Source organism: Drosophila mauritiana, chromosome 3L (assembly GCF_004382145.1).
Source record: "Drosophila mauritiana strain mau12 chromosome 3L, ASM438214v1, whole genome shotgun sequence".
Lineage (NCBI taxonomy): Eukaryota > Metazoa > Arthropoda > Insecta > Diptera > Drosophilidae > Drosophila > Drosophila mauritiana.
The window spans coordinates 6,397,315-6,416,491 of record NC_046669.1 but is presented as its reverse complement, the minus strand read 5'-3'; the positions used below and the strand labels follow the sequence as shown (position 1 = coordinate 6,416,491).

Sequence of the window (19,177 nt, the reverse complement as noted above, 5' to 3'; positions counted from 1 at the left end):
TACATAGTTTTTTTTTAAATTTTAAGTTTTCCGTACGTTTATACAATAATCCATACTTTTTACCGCTCATTTAATTTAATATAACCATGCAGAAGCCAATGCAATTTTGATAAAAACATTAAATATACATTTTATTATTCGTTATTGATCGAATTTGTTTTTAATTTTATAATTTTTTATCGATGCACGCATGGAGGACATTTTCCCGGTGTATGGTAATGCAACTGTTGGTCATGTCTTGAGTGTGATACGGTAAATTTGATTTATCTGCTGGATTCCAACTGGGCCTCAGGACCTTAGTGGCAGCGGGTATCCCGTGGAGGCGGTTAGCATAAGTAAGGTAAGCTCCCTAAGTTTACATAGTCTGATCCGATCCGTTTAGTCGCTTGATGGCTATTTTGGCTACGCCCTTAGAGCACTCTGTGGATCCGCCCATGATGACGAGGAAGAGTCCGTTGTGCGCAACTGACTTCCACAGGCGATCAATGGTCTTGTCCAGTTTGGCAACACTCCGCTGTGCACTGTCCAACATAAAGTCCTGCTCTGGCACGCGGAGGTTGGCAATTGTCAAGGCATTTTCCAGGGCAACTTCATTGACCTTACGAATGGCCTCCTTGGCCGTGGATACCTCGTGGACACGCACCGACGTACTGTGATCCTTGGGCGCTGCCTCTCCCGCCTTTTCGATCACCTCCTTTAGACGTGGCTGCAGCTCGCCGACCGAGACAATGGCCGTGCGCTTATCCCGCTTTGCCACATGTGCAAACAGATTGTTGGATATGGTATCGCCGCTGGATGCGTTCGCCAACTCCTGCAATTGCTTGTGCTGCGTGAGGATCTGGTCTCCGAACTCGATGCTGTTTGCCAACTTCTTCTTGACGAGCTTTAGCGTGGCTCGCGAATCCTCAATGGAATCGTGACCATCGATGTTCTCCTGGATAATTTCCTGTAAAAAGGTCCTGGCCAGATCCTTCAGCTTGGTCTTGCGTCGTCGCACCCCAGATGTGTTAAAGCACACGCTAGTGTCAATTACATACGGGTGCATCATTTTCATGGCGTTCAAATCAGAGTTTAGAGACTGCCCCACCAGGATGGCATCTGGAGGCAGTAGTTCGGACACTTCCTTTTGCACAACATTCAGCCTCTTGGTCACTTGCTCCATAATTTCTGCGGTTATGCCCGAATACTGGGTCAGATAGTCGGTAATCCGGTTATTTGGCAACACTAGCGTTTCATAAACGGTCTCGTAATTTTCGTTGACAATAGAGATTCGGGTTAGCTCGTTACAACCCGCCTCCGTGTGACACATTTCACAATCTACGCCGAACATGGGACTGCGATTGGTTACCGGCGCATACACATCCTTAGTAAACTTAAAGTTTCGGAAACGAGTGTGTAGCTCGCCCTGCAAAGGAATAGGATAGCCCTCGTCGACCATTTGCAGGGCTGACAGCAAGAGCTTAGTGCGTGGGAACTTGTCATCCTCATGCATGTCATCCGCCTCAGATTTAGTGCTTTCGATTGGAAAGATTGTCTTTACAAACAAAGTGGGATCTTTGTTCAGCTCAACAGCCGACTCCAGGGAGCCGTGCTCGTCTATCAGTCTGCGTGCCTGCACATTGGTGAGAGGAATCTGAAAGAGCAAGGGATATATTATTAGGCCAACAGGCAGTTTCATCGAAGCCCTACCTTGGCTATCTCGTCAATAATCTTCTGGCCCTCTTCCTGCGTTGGAAGCATCATCTCCAGCTTCGTGCTGAATATCCTGTTGGTGGCCTCAAAATGGGTCTCGTTAGACAGATAGTGGTAGAGAGATAGTCCCTCCAGAATGACCACCACACTGTGCGACAGACTGAGCCACTTCTCCACGCTGCACCAGCGATCCGGACGGCAGGGGCTCTTCTGGCCAATGAGAGCGCACATTAACAGGTTCTGGATGTCGGTTAGAAAGATGGGCGTGCGAGCATCTTGCGGAGTCTCCAGGGAGGCACGCTGACCCATCTCACGCAGTCGCAGGGCCGGTACGTTCTCCAGCTCCCGTTTGCGACGTCTCAACTCCGCCGACAACTGATTGTACTGATCCTCGGATAGCGTGCCGATCTCCAGCGGCAGGCTATCGCCTCCATCATCGTTATTGCGGGTTTTCTTGGTCACTGGCTCTTCAGGATCTGATGTTCCGGGGACAGTCTGTGAATCCGCCTCCTGCTCGGCGTTTTGACGACGGTTTCGCGGTTTGCGTTTGCTGCCCACCAAGATGAAGCCGTCGTCCCCGTCCTCCGCCTTCGCTGCTGACTTCTCCTCCACTTCGACCTCTGCATCGCGCTTTTTGGCCAACTCTGCCTCGTGCAATCGATCGCGATCGTTGAGCTCCATCAGGTTCGCCAGGGCCGCCAGCTTCTTTTTCTTCTTTTCGTTGCGCTCGTGCTGCTTGGCGGACATTTGTTCCTTCATCCTGGAGCGCTTACCGTTCAAGCTGCAGGCGAAAATACGCAACTTTTATTAAATAAACTCGACTTTCAGATGATTTCGATTTGTCAACACGAAGATTTAACATGTGCAACGTGCTAGTGTTACCAGATGGTAAAAACGGTTTTACGCCCAACATAGCTGGCAGTGCCGCTATTTTCTCGTCAAATCTGGCCTCTTTCCAGCCGAAATCAATACCATACAAAAGCTGGCTGCTGCAAATTGCGATTTGTATGTAAGGTTCCCTGGCGCGAGAAAGAGACAACCATAGTATACATCAACCGTTAAGATGCCGCGTGCTTTTGGTACAAGTTAAATCCTCAAACTTTACATGCATCAAAAAATTAATGTTTTAAGCCGGAAATTAAATAAAATAAATACGCCACCATGTACGCAGCTGTTAAGCCGCTTTCCAAGTATCTGCAGTTCAAGTCGGTGCACATCTACGATGCCATTTTCACGCTGCACTCCAAAGTCACAGTGGCCCTGCTTTTGGCTTGCACATTTTTGCTTTCCTCGAAACAATATTTTGGGGATCCCATCCAGTGTTTTGGGGACAGGGACATGGACTACGTGCACGCCTTTTGCTGGATCTACGGGGCCTATGTGAGCGACAATGTGACTGTGACGCCGCTAAGGAATGGCGCTGCACAGTGCCGACCAGGTGAGCTTGGAAATGCTTCAAAGATTCCCATATTCACCAGGGATTCGCAATTTCAGATGCGGTTAGTAAGGTGGTGCCCCCGGAGAATCGCAACTACATCACCTACTATCAGTGGGTCGTGCTGGTACTGCTGCTCGAGTCGTTTGTGTTCTATATGCCAGCATTTCTCTGGAAGATTTGGGAGGGCGGTCGGCTGAAGCATTTGTGCGATGATTTCCACAAGATGGCCGTTTGCAAGGACAAGAGCAGAACTCATTTGCGCGTACTAGTCAACTACTTCTCCAGCGACTACAAGGAGACCCACTTCCGCTACTTCGTTAGCTACGTCTTCTGCGAAATACTCAATTTGAGCATCAGTGTGAGTGAACAAAACTAGTAATTCAATAATCTAGGATATTACTAACTATTGTAACTATTTGTAACCCCGCAGATTCTAAACTTCCTTCTGTTGGACGTATTTTTCGGCGGTTTTTGGGGCCGCTACCGCGATGCCTTGCTGTCCCTTTACAATGGCGACTATAACCAGTGGAACATCATCACCATGGCAGTCTTTCCCAAGTGTGCCAAGTGCGAGATGTACAAGGGCGGCCCCAGCGGTTCTTCCAACATATACGACTACCTGTGCCTGCTGCCCCTGAATATACTGAACGAGAAAATCTTTGCCTTCCTGTGGATCTGGTTTATACTAGTGGCTATGCTCATTGCCCTCAAGTTTCTGTACCGCCTGGCCACCGTTTTGTATCCCGGAATGCGTCTGCAGTTGCTTCGTGCCAGGGCTCGTTTCATGCCCAAGAAGCACTTGCAGGTGGCACTGCGCAATTGCAGTTTCGGCGACTGGTTCGTGCTGATGCGCGTGGGCAACAACATCAGCCCCGAGCTGTTCCGTAAGTTGCTAGAGGAGCTGTACGCAGCTCAGTCCTTGATCAAAAAACCGCCGGGAGCGGACAAGATCTAAGATCTCAGTGATGACACCAAGTTTAATCTCAATATACTGAAATAATTATTATCATTTGAATCGTCTATAGAGTAGAAGACTAAGATGACACAAACAAGAATAACATACATTAATTTTTTTCACATCGATATGTGCGTATTATCGAAGAAATAACAAACTATTATTTTTGTGCTAAGAGAAATGTGGCATTTTCACTTGTTCAGTAAATTCTCATATTTCTTAATCATCATAAATATTCTTGACCATTTTAATCATTAATTGGTTTGATATAGATTGAAAACTGTATTTTTCTCTAATAAAAGTTGAAAGTGTAAAGAACATAAGCTATTTTCATGTCACATTTTATTGATTGGTAATTGGCCACTATTGAACTTAATTATTCATCAACATATTCTCATTTACTATAACCTACACAATATTTAAACGTTCAAGTTGGTGTATGAGTTTGAGTAACTAATACCTTTTTGAATGTAATCTATGTAATTAATGAGTTTATTCGTTACATACCTGGGCGACCTGGCAATTCTGCGCAGTGCGATTGTCGTCCTGGTCCACATCATGTTTGTTATCTCGAGGTAAAGGCTAATATGTTAAGGAACTCGATGCGCATGCCGTGGGAAGGTCCTTGTGTTTGGTTGTTTCCTGGTTCCTCCAATGACTGGCTGGATCTGGAGGGCATATACTTTCTTTGCTTGCGCGTCAATTTTTGTTAACGAAGTTCTGTGGGTTCATGGGAATACTACTGGCTAAGACACATGATTCCTGCACGTTTCATGTGCTGCTGCTACTTACATTCTGTCTGATGGTAAAATTTTGATAAACAATTTTTTACGATTTTCTAAGATAAATGCATTTGTTTTCTGTTTTACTAACGTTTCTATTTGTTTTTTATTTATATTTTTCGGTAAATAGTGTTTGTGGTCAAAGCTTTGATGTGTGGAAAAAAGTTTTTATTTTTATGCGCTATACGAAATTTGTAAAAAAGAAAAAAACTGATTTGGAAACTTCTGACACACAGAGTTGACAATTAATGCTGGGCCTGCTTAGCTCACAATTCTGGATGCATGGGTGGTGGGCGGCTGGTTCGTTGCTCTGCCATTCCTAAATCCCCTTCAACTTGCACTTTTCGTCGGCCATTTCAGCTGACCTCCGCAGTTGCCGGGCCGCTTTTCATTAACCAAAAAACCATAAACTTCGAAACGTAGCAGAAAAGTGCAGCAGTGGCCGCTGGATGTGGGTCGTTTGCCCGGCTGATCCACTTTCCGGAAGCCCTTATAAGCGGCGCATTCACCACCGTCGGATTCAGTTGCTCTTTACCGGCCGGATCGCGCGGAAGTCTTCATCGTCATCGTGGTGGTTATTACCGTTCTGGATTATCGTGAATATCAAATTGCTTTGCGATTGCTTTTTGTGGATTTTTGTTTGAGTGAATCGCTGTAACCCGAGGCTCCTTGTTGCCCGGCCAATTTAACAAAGTGCTAAACATATAAATAAAAACTACGAGTGAAAGAAAATATCAGCGATTTTGTGGCGTACAAGTTTATGTGTTTAAGATGTCCAGAGCTTAAGTGAAAAATCCAGAAGATAAATCAAAACAGTGAATAATGAATTACAACATGGATGGTATGTGTTATTTTGAAATCTTGAAAATAACTTCCGTACTCGTTGGAAAAGAAAATAGGCTAAAAACATTTTTTTGTTGTATTGTCCAATTAATATTTTCACCCACGTCTGTGAGCATTTTAAGCCAGAAAGTGAATTCCATAAAATGGTCGAAAGTTCCAATTTATTTTGAACTTGGGTCAGCATTATTATAAAAATTATTGCGAAAGTGCTGAACAGGCCAGAAAGTGCTGACCACAATAAATAATAAAAAGTGTTTAATTATGTATGTTGAAAATAAAAGTATGTAGACTGAGTTTTTATAAAAACTGCGAACAAGACAATAAGCATTCAAGTATGTAAATAGTTTAATACAAAAAAAAAAAAAAACAACTTTTAAGTGTTGAGTCAAAAACATAATTGAACTTGGTTAAGAAATTTCGTTACAATATTATTCTTAAACGGAATTCTTCAGAGATGGAGGCGACCAGGCTGCTTCGGCATCCGCGTCGTTGGTGGAGCCTTGGATTCGGCAAACGGATCGTGGCCATCTCGATTCTGGTTATCATCGTGCTGCTATTTTCGCTGATTTACCATGGCCTAGTGGTGGAGAAAATTGGTAAGTTCGTAAAAGAGTCTTAATAAGAGTAATAATAACTAATAAAATACTCAAAGATCAAGTGCAGCAGATTGCAGCGCTGAATGCCAGGCACCAAGTGCTTATCAACCAGCCCTTTGAGGAGGATCAGTCTGCCCTGATTGTGAGTCCTCAAACTTTGCACTTCAAATTACTCGACGAAGATATGAACAAGGATATGGAGGATAGCAAAAACAGGAGAAGAAAGCATATGAGGCAAATGCTGGTTAAGTTCCGGTTGAACAAGAAACACCGCCTGCGGCGCGACTTGCATGGGTTGGATCTTTTGGATCCTGTTCGGATGGAGGCCAATCTGCAGCACCTGTACACCAAACTGCGAAGCAAGAGAGCAAGAGAAGCCCTGAGCCAACTGGAACATGAGTTTGTGCGTTGCAAGAAGCATACTCCGCAGGATTGCATGTCCGCCTTTTTGCGCATGTACAAAATGGCAAAGGAGGTGACCGAGAAAATGGAGAAGATGAAGGCCATTATGCGGGAGCAGCAGCCGAAATTGGAATCAAGCAGCATGGAGTCGCATGAGCAGAAGGGTACTTTTTCACCGGCCGATCTGATTCAGGTGACAACTGCAGAGACCACAACGGCTGTGGTAAATGCCACTGAAAAGCCAGCGAGGACTAAGATTAAACCTTCAAGGATCAGCTGGATCATCGATGGGCACGATCATGACGAGAGTCCAGTTTATTCAGATGGTGCCCCCAAAAAGGAAACAACCAAGGCACCTGGGAACACCACTCAATTGGTCGAAATTACAACCATAAAAATAGATTCAACCGCTACCGAAAGAATGACTGTGGAGAGCACTACAGAGAAGATCAGCTGGATACTGGATCACTTTGACAAGCCCCAAGAGATTTTGCGTACAACTGAGGGACCAGGGCAGCGAATTATTAGAAATGTTACCACCACATCGACATCCTCCGATCCAATACTTGACACGGAAACCACTAACAGTGATCACGTGCCCACCACGGAAAACGGATTACTATTGAATATCACTACCGATGGACCAGTGGAAACCAGGAACACCACTGCTCAGAGAAAATTGTCTTTCGATTGGATACTGGACGGAGAGGAAAGTGTAGAGCCTGAAGTAAAGTCCACCAACACTACGACAACAACTGCGACGACCACGACGACAGTTCCAACTTTGGAAACCATCATTGTCACCACAGAGCTGCCGAAAATAACTTTCGATTGGATTATTGACGGCAGGGAAGTGGTAGACCCGCAGGAAACAACTACTGAAGTCACTGGAACCACAGCCGGACTACGTAAGATGCCATTCGATTGGATAATTGACGGAGAGGAAGTTGTGGAGCCTCAGGAGAATGTAACCACCACAACCATTGCGACAACTGCGGCAGTCAGCACCACTGAAATCAACGAGAGTCTTCATAATTCCACTGCCTATCCCACCAAGCCGAAACCGGTCAAGTTTGACTGGATCATCGATGGAGGAGAGTCCAGTGCTGAGGTAAGCAGTAGCTCCACTAGCCAACCAAAGTTGACTACTAGGGAGGCGATCAGCAATCCAGAATCACCACGATCCTCGCATCCGCTGGACAACCCTACCAGCATCGAAAACATGCTGGAGAGCTTTGAGCAACACGAAGAGCAGAAACCCATTCTCAGGGTCTTAAACGGAAGTGAATCCTCCTCAGAAACCGTGACGGATGGCTACGAGCGGCAGCTGTGGCTGAAGAAGTTTGAGGATCAGGCAAGGCCAAATCAAAACGAACTCATAGATACTTTTGGAACCGCTTTAGATGCCAAAGCCCTAGACAAAATGGGACCCAAAATTAATCCACTTAACGGACACACTTGGAATGGTGAGATTAGTGCTAATGCATTTTTGCTACGATAAGATAATCAGTAATATATCATTCAATTTACAGCTGCCGACGCCCAAATTCTTAGTCTTTGCGAACGAGTGGCTCTGCGGATGCGCAACAAAGTTGCCTCCATGTCAGACGGTGAGACGAAGGAGAAGGGTGAAACCTTTACGGCTTCACCCAGTGTACAGTTTACCAGTCGAGCTCCTGGCGGATTTCCGGTGTCAGGTGAAACTATGAAGGCCTCAGCGCAGTTTATGTTTAACCCCAACTTCGGAATGCCCAGCATTCCCGTTTGCTTCTACATGACGCCTGCCAATTTCCGTATGCCCATGTGGTCGAATACGCCCACATTTATGGGCATGCAGGGTGCACACTTTGCAGGCTCATCGAACCCTGGCGGCGGCATATTTTTTGTGCCTCAGCAGTTTGGACCGAGCGGAAACTTTTTCGGAGGAAGTGGCGGATCCGGAGCCGGCGGACAGGGTGCCAATATCTTCTCGAAGAACGCCTCACCACAGAAACCGACAAACGGGCAGCAGCAGCAGGTCTACTGCAGCTACATGCAGAATCAATCGGGTCAGGGAGCAGGACAATCGCAGACATCCAGTCAGCAGCAGCAGGGTGGCCAGACGGCTTTCTCCAATGCCAACTTCAAGATGCGTCATGCCAATCAGACCAGCACAGCCAATCAGCAGGGACAGATCATCTACGCCAGCTATGCAGGATTGCCACAACAACCCATACAGGAGCGATCCAGGTGCCCAGAGCCCGATCAGTTTTCCTGCTTTGGTCAACAGGACTGCATTCCTGCCGCGAGATGGTGTGATAATGTTGTGGATTGTTCGGATGGCAGCGATGAGTCCGCCTGCACCTGTGCAGATCGCGTGGATGAAGAGCGCCTGTGCGATGGTTACGAAGATTGCCCTATGGGCGAGGACGAACTGGGATGCTTTGGCTGCGAATCGTTGGCTTACTCCTGCTATGAAAACCCAGAGGACTTTGCCAAACGCAATCGATCTACGATTTCAATGTGCTACAGTCGACTGGAGCGCTGCGATGGATTTATGAACTGCCTGAATGGACGCGATGAGGAGCAGTGCAGCATGTTGGTCACCGATGTGGCTGATCATATGGTGGTTAATTCATTAGCTTAGATGGAATTTATTCTAAAACGCTTTTAAATCTTTTTCAGTCCCACGGTGCATCTGCTTCTGAAGGCTACCTCTACCACAATTATCGCGGGGACTGGCATCCTGTGTGCAACAATGGTGAAAAGTGGGCGACTTTAGCCTGCCAGATGGATGACAACAGTCGGATTGATCACTCAGCTTCGTTGAATGTCAGTTTCCAAACCCTAACTTTACCTGGTCCTTTTATTGAGCCCTCCCTGCATGCTGGAGTCCACTTTGCTCAGGCCTGTCATGGACGAAATAGCCACGATTCCCTAGTAGATCATGTGGCCTATGTCAAGTGCCCCCCGATGCAGTGCGGCCTGCCCTCTAAATCATCTATGTTGGAACACTCGAAGAGAGTAAAAAGAGCGGTATCGGATTCAAAGGAAATCGTTGGCGATGGCCGAATTGTTGGTGGAAGTTATACAAGTGCACTCCAATGGCCATTTGTTGTTGCTATCTATAGGAATGGAAAGTTCCATTGCGGTGGAACCATTTATTCTGATCGTTGGGTGAGTTTGTAGTTTATACTTCAATTATATATATTTACTGATACGTTTTTTCTATAGATCATCAGCGCTGCCCACTGTGTCATCAACTTTGGAAAGTACTTCTATGAAGTGCGTGCTGGTCTCCTACGTCGCTCTAGCTACTCACCCGCCACTCAGATCCAGCCCGTCTCCCATGTGGTCGTCCACCAAGCCTACGAAAGGAGAAGTATGCGCAACGATCTCTCTCTGCTTCGCCTGCTGAATCCGCTGCAGTTCAATCGATGGGTGAAACCTATTTGCTTACCCGACAAGGGAAGAACTACAGTAGGCGACGATTGGATCTGGGGCCCCGTGGAACGCACGCTATGCACGGTAGTTGGTTGGGGAGCCATTAGAGAGAAGGGTCCAAGCAGTAAGTACTGAAGCCATATACAAGTAAACCACTTATATATTATCCAAATTTTTGCAGGTGATCCCATGCGCCAAGTTATCGTGCCAATTCGTAAGAAATGCACCGATCCAGAAGATCAGGCTTCAGAAGACATTTGTGCTGGCGATCCAGATGGTGGTCGCGATGCCTGCCAGGGTGATTCGGGTGGGCCTCTCTTCTGCCGCAGCGTCTCTAACCCAGATGAATTTTATCTGGCCGGAGTAGTAAGTCACGGCAATGGCTGTGCTCGTCCTCAGGAGTTTGGAGTCTACACGAGGGTCACTCTCTACCTAGACTGGCTGGAAATGGCTACTACTCCACGACTGTTGCCCAAACTTCAGCCGCTTCAACTGTGTCCAGGATTTATCTGCGTGTGGGGCGGTAAACGGTGTATTGCTAAACGACAGCGTTGCGATCGCAACGTTGATTGCTTGGGTGGCGAGGATGAGGTGGGATGCACCTACAACTTTTTGCCAGATATGGTGGGGGGCGTTCGACTGAATATCAGCACCACAACTGAGAGTGACTATCATCCAGTGAAGGAGAACAAGGAAAAGAGTAAAATGCGGGAGGTTATTCCCATTGAAGATGAAGATTTAAAGGCTGAACAAGACGAGGAAGAGTTGTTGGAAAGCACAACATCTTTGGAACAAATTGAAACAACGCAGGGCCCAATAGATTTATCTTTAAATGAACAAATTACCTCAACTGCCTCAGATGATTTATCAATAACAGATGAAACTACGAGCACAGATTTTACAGTGAGTGGTTCAGCCACTAGCCCTTCCACTCTTTTGCCGACGACAACAAATCCTTCAACTTGGTTGACATCTACAAATATTGAAACATCAACATTTGCATTTACTACAATTGAATCTGAAGCTTCAACCGCACAAACAACATTACCAACTACTTTTGCTCAAACTACGACAATGCCCACTTCAACTGAAGACCTAAAGAAGCTCACAGATTTGGTCACTGAATTTATAGAGAGTACGACTTTTGAGACCACGATGGAAGTGAGGACGACTACTTTATCTCCAACCACAACAGACGCTCAAAATTTAGTAACAACAGAGGGAGTGAAGAAAACAACAACCACAGAAGACACAACCACAATTAGCAGTATCGTTACCCTTACCACCACGCCCTTAGCCACAATCTCTACTACCATTCCAACCACTGAAAAGCCTGTAGCTGTAACCACATTAGCACCAACTACTACTACGGAATCCGCCAAGACTACAACAACGCATAGTAGCAGCACTCATTCTCAAAAGGATCAAATACAAATTCCTCATAAATTTGTGTGCAAAAAGTGGGTAGTCGCTGTGTCATTCGTTGTGTTCTGTTGTAATACGTATTGTTTTAATTTCTCAGGATTTCGCAAATTGTGGATATTATGATGCGTTGTGATCGGAAAGTGGACTGCGAGGATGGAACTGATGAACTGGACTGCACATGCAAAGATTACTTGAAGGGATCTCTGAAGGGACTCATTTGCGATGGCAAGGCAGATTGCGAGGACCTCACGGATGAACAGGACTGCGGTAATGACTGACCAAAATCATTTAATACTTTGTATTTAAAACACATTTTTTTAGTGGAATGTCAATCAAACGAATTCCATTGCCCGCTGTCTAAGACTTGTTTGCCGTTAAGCAAACGCTGCGATAATCAAGTGGATTGCAAGTTTAAGGAAGATGAAAAGGATTGCTGTATGTACAAAAATGTCCATTTAAAAGTATTGTAGAAATATATAATGTAAATTGAATATCCTTTTCAGTTGCTTTGACCAATGGCCACGATGTGCACTTCGATGTGCATCAGCAGCCCAAGTTCAGCAGTACCGGAATCTTCTCCAGAAACGGCCATGGCGTGTGGCGGGTAGTCTGTGCTCATGAGACTGGCTATCACGAGCACCAGGCCAAAACAGCAGATGCGGTCTGTGCTCTCCTTGGTTTCAATGGAGCTCACTACTTCAACAGCTCGGAATTTGTGAGTCAGCAGGCAATGCAACCCATCACACCGGAGTTAAAAGGAGGCAGAAACCGCATGGCAGCTCAAATTCATTCCATGGTCGGTGACAATGTCCAATTTACTGAGAACGAGGTCATAATACCTGAACTGGGACCGCCATCCGCTTCAAGACCGGAGAAGGATCGTCTGATGCCCCGCAAGTGTGTTGGCATCTACGTTGAGTGCAATCCGTACTCCAACAAAACCACACCCCTAAAAACATTCAGCGCTGGGCAAGCTGTCAAGAAAACGCAAATTGAACAGGTTCCTGTCCTGTCGCCCACCATCGAGACGCACAACACTCCCAATGTGCATTTTAAGCCGCAAATTCCGGCGATGGTTGTAAATAAAAAAGATGAAATTTTGGATCGTCTGGACAAACTCATCAAGAGTAAGAAAAACAAAACCATACTGGTTAATGAGCAGCTCCATGAAGCCATTGAGGAGCTGCACTGGCCCTGGCTGGCAGATGTCTATATGAATGGCGATCTCTGGTGCATCGGAGTGCTGATTGACAAGCATTGGGTAATGGTCCACGAGAGCTGCCTGTCTGGCATTGACTTGGAGACTCACTACGTCAGCGTTTTGCTGGGTGGTGGCAAAACAAAGCGATCGGCCCACAGAAGCAATCACGAACAGATTCGGCGTGTGGACTGCTTTGAGGGGGTGCCGAAGTCCAATGTGTTACTTTTGCATCTGGAGCGCCCTGTGCGGTTTACACACCATGTGCTCCCTACCTTCCTGCCTGACAGGTGAGTTAATTAATTTGTGTTTAACATTTCAAGACCGTAACTAATTAATGTTGCCTTTGCAGTTCCCATCAAAATCAAAGCATTGCGAGGCAGTGCATAAGTGTACTTCATGACGATGCCACAGGACGCATCAAAACCGTAGCCATTACCCGGATGCACAATGCCACCGATTGCGATTCCTGCTACAAGCTGCAGGAAAAGCAACCACCGGCTAATCTGATGCGCCTGTTAAATGTGAGTGCCGAGGATATGGCTTCCATTTCGGAGGAGGTGGAACTCATTAATGGTGTAGCTCCCACAGAGCTACCGGCCATTACCAAATTCACTAGCTGCAACCAGTTCGGGCTGAAAAATGTGAGCGATGCACATCACAATCCCAGCGATCAGGGTGTATTGGTCTGTCGGGACTCGCACACAGGATGGTTCCCAACGGCCTTATTTAACTACAACAATTCCGATTGCCAAAGTTTTAAACAGCCATTTGGCATTAGAACGTTGGAACTGGTATACAAATCGCTGCAGGATATCATAGGTAATATCATAGGTGTGTAGCTTAAAAACTGCCAGAGTTAATTAAAATTTCCCAATAGACAAACCCAGCTGCAAAATGCTGCTACCAGCCCCGGAATGTTCCACCCATCGTTGCCTGCTGGGTACCTGTTTGCCGCAGGCTGCGATGTGCAACGGCCGCTCCGATTGTCATGATGGCAGCGATGAGGAGGAAACCAAATGCCGACAGCAGAAGCAGCAATGTGCCCCTGGCGAGATGAAGTGTCGGACCAGCTTCAAATGCGTGCCGAAAAGCAAGTTTTGTGACCACGTACCTGACTGTGAGGACATGACGGATGAGCCGACCATCTGCAGTTGTTTCACATATCTGCAGTACGTTTAAGGCGAGGTAACTTAAAGTTGTGCACCTCATTAAAATTTATGTTTTTTATAGAGCCACTGATCCGTCAAAGATATGCGATGGCAAGCGAAACTGCTGGGACAAAAGCGACGAGAGTTCAGTACTGTGTAACTGCACAGCGGATCACTTCCAGTGCAGTTCGTAAGTGACTAATAATGTTTTAAATCTAGTCGCAGTTCCATTCAATTAGTTATTCCAAACAGCTCCCCTGAAGATTGCATTCCTCGTGATTTTGTGTGCGACAAAGAGAAGGATTGTCCCAATGGAGAAGATGAGCGGTATTGCTTTGGCATAGAGCACCCATTGCATCTGCAGAAGAAGGATTTCTGGTCCAATAGTCAGCACACGTACGCATTTAACTTGAATCTTTGGAAAGCAAGCATTTCATAGCTTCTTTTATAGGCAACCGGAAATAGCTCCACAGTACGGTCAGGTTATCGAACAGACTTATGGCATCTGGCATACGAAATGCTTCCCGAAAAGTAAACCCCCACAAGTGGACGAAGTGCGTGAAATATGCAAAAAGTTGGGCTACAATCCATATAGACAGCCTAGTTATCGATTGATTGACGATGAGGAGAACAAACCCGTGCACACCTACGAGTTGGCGGATAGGCAAGGACGAAGTTTTAGCAATGAGTCGCTGATGGGCAAGTATCGCGACTCAACAAAGGCGTTAATCATCAGCAAGTTCTCGCCTCTTCAACTAAATGAGCGCCTTACATTGTTCCTCAAGTCCAGCAGACCAATTGCCGAGCTGGTCAGGTGGAATGCCACCGATTCCAGCATGTGCTACAGACTGGAGATCCGATGTGCCTAAAAACCTAAAAGATGACAACATTTACTTGGTAAGAGGTTCTTTCGTACTCTCGTGATAGTCCTTTTGTGCGTTTTAGTAGCAAATAAATGCGAGAGCTGTACACATTAATTATTAATAACTTGGTTTTATTTTAATTTCGTATTATTTTTTATCAGTTGGCGCTCGCATATTGTTGCATGACTTTTATTTCGTTTGATTTTTATTTCAAGCTTTGGGGATTTGGGTACTTTCGTAATTTTAGTTTAACAAACGAGTTTATAAATGTAAAAAATCGCATTGGTTGTTATGCCAAAATTCAAACAATGTAATTAATTAATGCACTTAATTAGTGTTGGGTTTCCTTTAAATTCGTTTAAAAGACATAGGTAATCGTATATTAAGATTAGTTGTTTATGAAAGAAGGTACTTGAGAATTATAAGTAATGGCACCAATTGAGAGCAGTTAAGAAACATTTTGGAAATAAGTTAAGCTCTCTGGCGCATCGTTGGTAATATAATAATAGGTATTAGTATAAATAGTAGGGGCTTAAAGATCTTTAACGTCAGTTTAGGGAATGTATAAGAGTACCTACATAATTAAATGTATTCATAAGTCTTTGGCGCTGATTAGGATTACGTTTTCGTGAGAATTTCTAGGAGGTAATTCATTATGTATAATTCTTTAGATAAACGCAAACGTTAGTTGGGACTTGGGTTAGGCAAAGTACTTTAAAAGTTATTCGGTTTTGTTTGATTAATGTCAAAATCTCTTTGTACAATAAATAATTTTCATTTTATAATTTTAAATTGAATCACAAATGCCATTAAAGTATTATAAGTATGCATAGGTAAATGCTTAGGCTAGTGTTAATCATTTCGATTGGCGATTAGTTAGTTAGTGTGCGATTTATATGAACCACGTGTGCGTTTCTATACCCAGTACTCCGATTCAATAAAGTATTAACACTGCTCGTCATAAAAAAACCATTACAAATCAGCAAAAAATTGGATTATGATGTGGAAAGCGAGTTTACCTTTTTTACTTTGTGCAATCCTGCATATTTTAAAACACTCCTTTGAGTACTGGGTATCTAATAGTCGGTGCTCTCGACTATAGCATTTCTTCTATTTGTATATAGTGAGCGCATTGAAAAGCGATGCATGTGTGTAGATTTTCGGTAGAGAGTGGAGTCCTCTGATTGGTTTCTAGGATTGGGTTTAATAGCACAGGCAAACAGTTTTCAACACAACCTTTGACAATTCTAAGTTTAAGAGTATATAGGTTTGTAGAGTTCGGAAGATAGCGTAATAATGGTAAAGTTTTGGAGCCCAACAGGCTACTCTATGCTAATGTTAAGCTTCAATTTTGTTCGTCTCGATTCGCGCAGGGCAAATAAATTTTATGTGATTCTTACATTTCGTTTACGTTGTCTTGAAACACAGCAGTTTATATATTTACATATCTAACCTACTAAATTACGCTTATGATTTTATTAACTTTACTAACTACGACGTCTTTATGTTTCCGTTTCTAAAATCTTAATGGAATAGTTGGTGCGTTTTTATTTACAAATTGATTTGTTCTAGTTGTCTCATAGTGTATGGTATTTTAAAGCTTATGAAGAGTTAGTAGATTTCTTTGAATGAATTCAGATTCATTGATTGATTTGGCAACGGATATTCAGGAAGCTGAATTATCCGCGGTACCAAATAAACTATCGTTGTAAATATGAGATGGTAAGTAGGTGAAATTTGGTTTATTTAGGTGATACCGGATATCATAAGAAACTTTAACAATTTGATGAACAATTTTGTTGTGCGGTTTTGCGCCTTTTCCCAGCAGTTCTTTAAACCAATTTTACACAATATAAGAAAACTAAAATGTGGGGTAAATAATTGCCAAACTCATAGGGGAATGATAGTCAATAAATAATTCATATATTTTGCTAAAACTGCACACACAATAGTTGCCTTAGGCGTAAAACAAATCTCTCACTTGCAATAAATAACTAAAGATTAAACATAAAATAATGGTATAAGCTCTAAAACAGCAGGCGTCCGGTAAATCTTGTTAATTTGTGTGAATCGTCAAACTGTGGCTTATGCTAATTAATCATATAATAAACAACTAAAACATTTTAGTTAACGTAAAGAAAAACCTAAAGTTGAATTCACACAACATGTGATGCGTCCACAAAATCAATTCTTACTTTGACTACAACATTTCGATCACCTGAACTTCTTTAGCTAAAAGGCGGAGTTTTATTCGTTTTCTAGTTTGAGGGAGCTAAAATTAGTTTGAGTTTCCGTTTCCCCTGTCTCTTCACGATTTCTATGAAGTCCTTAAGTTTATTTCCGCTCCGCCTTTTCCTCAGTTAAGGTTGGTGGCGTGTTCTCCTGGGTCCGAACCAAATGCGATGGCAATTGCATGTTGAGCGGGTCGTTGATCCTTCTGAGATTGTACTCCAACTCCGCCGACTTTCGCTTCAGTTCGTTGTAGTGCTCCACATCGAACTGAACCTTTTTGGCGTTCCTATAAAGGGAAAGTGAGAATTCGCGATTCTTCACATCCTCCATCATATATTCCTGAAAAGTTGAAGTAATCAATCGAATGTTTCTAATTTAAGTTCGACAATAAACATACCCTCTTGGTGACACAATAGTAGGCATACATTGCCATTGTCGTCCCGTAAGTAACAAAATATGTAACGGGCTCCATAATATCCCAAGAGTATTCCCACCAAGTCAGGCGTGCCAAGATGCCAAATTGTACCGACATCAGGCCCAGACCCATCCAAGTCATAAAGTTGGTGCGACGGGCAGCTTTTTTGCTGAGTTCCAGTTTTTTCTGAAAGATCAATTCGTTTAAAAACTTATGACATTTGAACTTTTGAAATCTAACCTCTTCCAGTGGTTCTAGTTCATAGCGTAGGGTCTCCAGCTCTTTGGCCAGTTGATTGCTCTTCTCCAGCTGATATTCTCCGACGTTGAATGCCTCGTAGAGCTGAATTTATTTGAGATTCTAGTAAAAGTACTATGAAATTTATGTAGTTATACTTCACCTGAGCAATAACCTTGCGAACATCACCCACTTTGTCCATAGACTCCAATGTGACCTTGTCGCGCTTGGGAGGATTCACATCCAATGTGCGATTGTTGATTTGTATGCTGCAATTTCGTAGGATTAGTGAATTTATTCATTTATAGAAATATACGAACTATCCACCTAAACGAGTCATCCAGCAAGCTTTCGATGGTGCAGGATGACGCGATTCGCACACCATGCTTGTTGATCACCGCAGCTCGATCGATGCCCCGATCCTCAGCCCTGAGCATGGCTAACAGATCTCCAACGTTGTGGGAGATGGGTTTCAGGGCAAACTGGCAGAGTTCATTGCGACTGGGAAGTCGTACAGTCATGTGTGGCATGCCATTCACGTATTCCACATAGATGTCTTCTAAAAATAAGTAACAAATTTGGTTATTTCAAAAATTATATATGCACATATATATTTTGTTTTCCTATTTTGGCAGACATTCCTAATTGTACATTTTTCGATGGAGTTCTACCAACTCCCTTCACTTCCCCAAACAGTTTCTCCAGTCGGATGTGTGCCACACTGTGATGCAGTTTTGCTCGGTTTTAATTAACCAAAAGCCACTCAAGGTTGTTCGCCAGCCTGGCTCAATTCAAATGCAGTTAGGCGTTCGAATTGCTTGCTGAGGCGTGACTCATGGCACGCCTCTTTTGGAGGAAGGTGCAACAAAGCCCAGTCAGCAGGCAGTTTAGGCTTGGAAATAGATGACATAGTGGATTTTGACAAACATTTCAATTAGCTGCATATAATCGCATTCCAGCTGCAGCTTCCCCCTGAAGATGATACTCAGTTTCGGGCAGTCAGGCGGCCAACGAAAAGTTTTCACTTTGTCGCATGTGGGATTTATGCAGCCATGAAGTAGCACAAACATATATTTATCTGTATCGCTGCCACTCATGCAAGCAGCCAGCGATGCAACCACACGCCAATGCAACCACCAACACAGCACCGCCGACATCTAATGAAGATTTTCTTCTCATAAGGCACACGGAGAGAAATTACTAGGAATGTAGGTTAGCAAATATATAATATATATAAAGGATATAAATACCTTTTATCTCGATCTTAAGGTAACAAAAAACATTAAAAAAGGGAATAACTACATATTATAAAATATCTTCGTCACTTTTCTTGCTTAAGTTTCTCCCTGTGTATTAGTTTAAATCGCCTTTACCAACTGGGCTTGATTGTGAGTGTTAGCTGGGTCTGTTCAACCCATTAGCAATTGTAGTCGGCGCCAAATGTGGGTAAGTAGTGTTGTTACTGTTGCTGTTGCAGCTTGGCTAACCGTCGAAGTCGACGAAGAAGTTGGCGCTCATTGCTCGC

The 19,177-nt window shown here is 44.2% G+C and overlaps 4 protein-coding genes across 10 annotated transcripts in view; 2 read left to right on the top strand and 2 right to left on the bottom strand.

Annotated features, from left to right (window-relative positions):
* Positions 1-104: 104 nt before the first annotated feature.
* LOC117140278 (small RNA degrading nuclease 5) lies at positions 105-5,058 on the bottom strand. The gene is made up of 4 exons (XM_033303107.1): positions 4,878-5,058; positions 4,593-4,805; positions 1,690-2,473; positions 105-1,633 (listed from the first exon to the last, which is right to left on the bottom strand). Exons 2-4 carry the CDS (start codon positions 4,643-4,645, stop codon positions 356-358), a joined length of 2,115 nt encoding a protein of 704 aa, XP_033158998.1. The 5' UTR covers positions 4,646-4,805; positions 4,878-5,058; the 3' UTR covers positions 105-355.
* LOC117140279 (innexin inx4) lies at positions 2,802-4,412 on the top strand. Its single transcript, XM_033303108.1, has 3 exons — positions 2,802-3,130; positions 3,187-3,488; positions 3,561-4,412. The coding sequence occupies exons 1-3, from the start codon at positions 2,854-2,856 to the stop codon at positions 4,083-4,085; spliced, it is 1,104 nt and encodes a 367-aa protein (XP_033158999.1). The 5' UTR covers positions 2,802-2,853; the 3' UTR covers positions 4,086-4,412.
* A 376-nt stretch (positions 5,059-5,434) lies between the features above and the next one.
* On the top strand, positions 5,435-14,881 carry LOC117141973 (serine protease nudel). The gene is made up of 15 exons (XM_033305772.1): positions 5,435-5,708; positions 6,163-6,306; positions 6,363-8,174; positions 8,241-9,313; positions 9,373-9,864; positions 9,922-10,255; positions 10,313-11,591; positions 11,654-11,823; positions 11,878-11,991; positions 12,060-13,044; positions 13,107-13,576; positions 13,635-13,926; positions 13,988-14,095; positions 14,158-14,301; positions 14,357-14,881. Exons 1-15 carry the CDS (start codon positions 5,690-5,692, stop codon positions 14,772-14,774), a joined length of 7,854 nt encoding a protein of 2,617 aa, XP_033161663.1. The 5' UTR covers positions 5,435-5,689; the 3' UTR covers positions 14,775-14,881.
* A 1,788-nt stretch (positions 14,882-16,669) lies between these two features.
* LOC117141976 (calcium uniporter protein, mitochondrial) overlaps positions 16,670-19,177 on the bottom strand; it is a 41,888-nt gene continuing 39,380 nt past the window's right edge. For 4 of the 7 annotated variants that reach the window (XM_033305776.1, XM_033305777.1, XM_033305775.1 and 1 more), the window contains 5 exons: positions 17,980-18,211; positions 17,816-17,921; positions 17,656-17,757; positions 17,398-17,601; positions 17,103-17,339 (listed from right to left, as the gene is read on the bottom strand). In XM_033305776.1, coding sequence (XP_033161667.1) covers positions 17,103-17,339; positions 17,398-17,601; positions 17,656-17,757; positions 17,816-17,921; positions 17,980-18,211 — 881 coding nt within the window. Of the gene's footprint in view, positions 17,340-17,397; positions 17,602-17,655; positions 17,758-17,815; positions 17,922-17,979; positions 18,212-19,177 lie in introns of all 7 variants that reach the window. The other 3 variants (XM_033305780.1, XM_033305782.1, XM_033305779.1) reach the window with 2 other exon arrangements.